Genomic DNA, 5,007 nt, shown 5'->3' on the forward strand with positions numbered 1-5,007 from the left:
TATCAAGAACGATGAAACGATGGTTTTTGAACTAAGGTGGTGGTAGCCGTCAAAGGATATTTGAGAACCCTAGAAACCTAGGTGACTTGCCTATCGCACTCAATGATTGATGTAGTTGCTAACAGCAATGAAGCTCTCTCTCTCTCTCTCTCTCTCTCTCTATTTTTAGCTTGATTTGATTTCTAGCTAATCTTGCGGTTGATCTGCAGCCAGCTCGGTTCCGCCGTAAAACACCTTGTCACGAGCCCCTCCTATCCCTATCTATCCATCGTTTCATTTCTCAGAACGCAATGCAAACTGCTGACATTTGCCTCGTTGTTTCTGAGCTGTAGGCCTACGATATGCCCACTGAGTGGATATGTGGTAATAGACCGCCATGCCTAATCTAGACCACTCGTTCAAATGCAATGGACGTCTACAATTGTTCAAATTCATTAAATGGGGTAAAACAGAAGAAAATCCTTAAATATAGTACTTCATGTCAAAAATGCTATTTTGAGGCCCCACAAAAGAAAACTATTTGAGGGGCCAAAAACTGGAATTTGCTCTTCTTTCCTTGTGCTGCAATTAAAGAACCTTTTAACATTTCATATGCCTTAAAATCCATGTATAGAATTCAACATTGGCTTAACATTCAACCTCCACGTTTTCTTGTTCGCCCTTTTGTGCTACAATCAAAGACGCCTTTAGCAAACAGTGGATTGAACACTCCTAGGAGCATTGCTTCGACATGCATCTCCAGCCATGTGTAGCCAGGCACGCATGTCACACTAATCATGACACCACCAGCACAACAAATTTAAAGAGTTGCCATGAAAAATGGCGATGTCTCCCTTCGATGCCAGACGACGCCGTTCCATATCTGTTTTATTGTGCCCTAGCCGTCCTGCATTCACACCTGCCTGTCTAGTCCAGTATTCCCGCATACGGTCCCAAGCCGTTTATCTTTTTGTTGCCGACAAGGAAAGGATCGCATGGTTTTATCTTGTTTGGTTAGAAAACACACCGTGGTACCGGGGTCAAAAGCGTGGGTACAACCACAACCTTTCTAACTGTTCTCTCAGTGCGGATCAGCGCACGGGAACTGCTCACGTACAAGACGGAAACTGCTGCTTCTTTTCTGCACTGAACCACGGAGTAAATGGCACCAGATCACGCTGGATTAGTGCACATTCAGTAGCTGATAAACCCCTACGACAATTCAGCACTGAACCACGGAGTAACTTATACGAGATCACGCTGGATTAGTGCACATTCAGTAGCTGATCAACCGCTACGAAAAAAGAAGTGGGGTAACGGCTACGACAATTCTGGACTGAACCACGGAGTAACTGACATTCAACAACTGATGAACTGGCGCACATTCGTAGGCTCTTCAGATGAACTTCACCGATATACCCAGCATGGTATTCCACCAACCATGCTACAACGTCACAGTGAAACTACCTCAGCGTGCCCTCTGAAAAAAGGGTAAGCGCCTCAGAACAAAAAATAGGAGCAGTAGATATATTTCTGGAGAAAAGGGAAGGAACAGCACATATACTACATATATAAAAAAACAAGATTAGGGGCAGGTAACACGATCAACGGAACATAATTAACAGAACATAAACAAAACTGGCACCAATACATAAACATAACATTCTGGAACTCATCATGTGCCCAGCTCTACAACAGAAACCCCAAAGCCAACATTTTCCATCCAAAACTACGAAGGGATCCCCCGGCCATTCCCTTCGTTTTCTGCCTAGCTAAGCAGACCAACATATAAACCGACACCTTATTACAGGGCCACCAGCTGCCTGGCTCTAAATTAATCAACTCATTAAGTATATTCACATCTGATCTGATGCTAACCAGAAGGAACAGAACGAGAGAGGGGGGCAATGTTACAAGCTTCCCTCATTTTATCTTCAAATAAGCGAATCGGACTTGGCAGGCAATCTTCTGTAGAAGTTGAACGGGACAGAGGGCATCCTGCTGCGGAACCGGGGATGGCGCAGCAAGTAGAGCATGGTGATGACCAGCAAAACCTGGAACGGCGTCACATACAGCACAATGGCCACCACCAGGGACAAGAATATGAAGATGGCGGTGGCACGGGGGTCCCTCCAGCTCAGCAACGCATGGGCTCTCTCACCTTGCGTCGCCAGGTCCCCGACCACCGTCTGCACACGACCTCCAACACTCCTCAGCCTGTCGTAGCGCAACCTTACAATGTCAGCTGGCCTGTTGGATGGGAATGTGTCAAACTCCTCATCAAGCTCATCAGGGTGTGTGAACTCAGCCTGCGATAGCTTGGTATCCATGTGTGGTGGGTGCCTTGACCGGAAGCGATAGTTCCACAGTCCGATCATAAACATGTAGAGGAAGATGGTAGGCAGGATGAGCTCCGGGTAGCAGATCAGTATCAGGAACAACATGTGCACCAGCATTGTTGTGATCGGGTTTCGCCAGCTCCTGATGCCATCATACCACTTGGCCATTGAGGCAAAGCCACAGAACAGAGAGGTGATGCGATAGAAGTTGGCCTTGCTGCGCCGGAGGCTAAACATGTGCGAGCCCACATCGAGCGTGTACTCGACCACCTCCCTGCGCAGTGGTGGCTCAGCACGGCTAAGCCTTGCCGAAACAATCTGCATCGCCTGGTGCCTCAGGTAGTCCAATTGCATCACTGATATTGGTTGTGAGTAGTGCATCTTCGGCAGCAGCGGACGGCCATACATTGCCATCATGTTCACCCATGCCGTGCATGTAAACCGCACGGCCAAATGCAGCTCACCGGTCTTCTTGAGGCCACTTGGCTTAAGAGCAAGCAAAGGATAGAAATGGGTGTACACCCGGTCAGTCTCCAGTGTCGAGAGACGAATTCTGACCTTGCCAATGCTTTCATCCCGGGCATCACCATTCTTGCTCCCAATCTGGCTATTGTCAAACACCACCACCGTGATCACGGTGCATGGATCAAACACCTCCCAGGTATACTGCTCATTCCACTGGGGATTCAGCGTGTTCATGATGGTTCTTGTGCGCACCCATTTCGGACCATACTTGGCAACGCAGTAGGCGTCGGTGCTGCGACCATCCTTGGCCTTCATTGGTATCAAGTTGCGTGCACCAAGAACACCCACCTCAAGGATCCCAATGCTCGGCTTCCGGGTGTGCTTTGATGATGGCTGGAGATCACTGCTGTAGTAGGTCGACTCGTCAAGAACATGGTACCCAAAGTCCAGCGACATCCGAAGCTGTATCTTGCTCGCGAACTTGCCCTCCTTCTTCTCGCCGTCGTCGCTGGGGCGCGCAAGGCTGTACCAGCGCGGCTCCACGGGCTTGCCGAAGTGGTCATGGCGCGGCATTGCGGCGTTGAGGGGCAGCATAATGCGCCCGAGCGGCTCGTCGCGGCCCGGCCCGACGCGGTCCTCCACGGTGACGAGCAGGGGCTCGTCGAACGGCTCCGACGCGACAAACATGAACTCCTCGTTCCACATCGGGTTGGGCGAACCCGGCGGCCCGCCCGGGCGCGTGCGCCGCACCTGCCCGGCCAGCTGCAGCTTGACGGAGGCGTTCATGGGGCGCGACGTGTCGTGGGGCACGAGGTCCTGCGCCCCGATGGCGGCGACGCGGAGGTACACGAGCTTGGGCGAGAAGTATACCTTGGCGCGCGTGGAGGCGACGGCCGACGGGCCAGCCGCCCCGTGCGCGTCGGAATGCCAGGCCTCCGGGAAGGCCTCGTCGGCCTGGGTCCCGAGCCAGACGGACAGCATGATCTCGCCGTGGTGGAGCTTCTCCCCGCGCTTGCCGTCGAGCCTGTACCACTGGGGCGCCAGCGGGGAGTCCGGCGGCACGCGGACGGGCACCTCGGAGAGGTCGAACCCTATGCGGCCGACCATGTCGTCGCCGCCGGCGAGATCCTTGGCCTTGACGGCGACCTCGAGCAGATGCGACTGGAGGTGCGTGGCGGAGAAGGCGAAGACCTGGTGCCAGGAGGGGCTGTGGTGGCCGGCGAGGACGGCGGTGGTGCCCTTGAAGTTGCCGAGCTTGACCTCGACGAAGGGGTCGATGGAGCCGGTGGGGGAGACGGCGGGGAGGTCCCGCGCCTTGACGACGTGCACGTAGAGGAAGCGCATCGGCTCGACGAGGTCGTAGGTGGATGAGATCTTGCCGGCGGCGCTGGCGGCGGCGGCGGAGGGGTTGAGGCCCGGGATGTTGAAGCGGGGCCGCAGCATGGCGGCCAGCGGCGGGCGCGTCTCCGTCAGCCCGAACTGCTGCTGCGGCGGCGCCATCGGGCCCCCCGGCCCGTGCATCATGAACGGCCGCGGCTGCATTGCTCCCTTCATCTCGTCGCTCTGCGGCGGCGGCGGCGGCGTGGGGGGGAGTGGGGAGTGGAGTGGGGGCTAGTGTGGCATTCCGTCGAGCAGTTGGTGGTGGGGTGGTGCCGTGGGAGCGCAACGGAGGGGAGCGTGTGTGCGCAGGCCAGGGCAGGGTAGAGAGGGATCTGTAGCGCCTCGGAACGAATCCCGGCCGTCAGATCCGCATCCGGTGGCCGGCGTATATCCGTATCTAACAAAAAGGGGTAGATAAAGCGTGACGGCCCGCAGCCCGCACGATAAAAGGCGCTACGTCACCGACGTGTAGGTCAGCAGCGCGGCCCGTGGCCGCCGTGTCAGTGACGTTGGAGGCGCCCCGCACGGCGTGGGAAGGCGCTGGCGTAGTGGGAGGCGTGGCCCGTTGCGAGGCGGGCGGCCAACGTGGGGCCCCACCGGGGGGGGATAGATGTGGTGGACAGCTCGACGGGCCGGTGCGTCGGATCCTCTGTGTCTGTGAGATCCATCACCCATGGGGTGCGCCCCCACTGGGGCTGGGTCTCCGCTGTGGCCCCGCTACCCGAGCGTGCTGTTCGTTTCACTTTCTCGCCTACGCCCTACCCCATCGGAGCTCTTGCTAGCCATTTACGTGCCCCCATCTCACACAGCCGCTCACTCACATGGGCCCCGCCCAAAGATGATT

The 5,007-nt window shown here is 55.7% G+C and overlaps 1 protein-coding gene across 1 annotated transcript; it reads right to left on the reverse strand.

The window, feature by feature from the left end:
* Positions 1 to 1,581: 1,581 nt before the first annotated feature.
* LOC125519569 (FT-interacting protein 3-like) lies at positions 1,582 to 4,480 on the reverse strand. Its single transcript, XM_048684334.1, has one exon. The coding sequence runs from the start codon at positions 4,335 to 4,337 to the stop codon at positions 1,914 to 1,916; it is 2,424 nt and encodes an 807-aa protein (XP_048540291.1). The 5' UTR covers positions 4,338 to 4,480; the 3' UTR covers positions 1,582 to 1,913.
* Between the last annotated feature and the right edge of the window lie 527 nt (positions 4,481 to 5,007).

Source organism: Triticum urartu, chromosome 1 (assembly GCF_003073215.2).
Source record: "Triticum urartu cultivar G1812 chromosome 1, Tu2.1, whole genome shotgun sequence".
In the NCBI taxonomy this organism is placed as follows: Eukaryota; Viridiplantae; Streptophyta; class Magnoliopsida; order Poales; family Poaceae; genus Triticum; species Triticum urartu.

Excerpts from the sequence above, each read along its gene's own strand:
- LOC125519569 (XM_048684334.1), bottom strand. The coding sequence starts at position 4,337 with ATGAAGGGAGCAATGCAGCCGCGGCCGTTCATGATGCACGGGCCGGGG.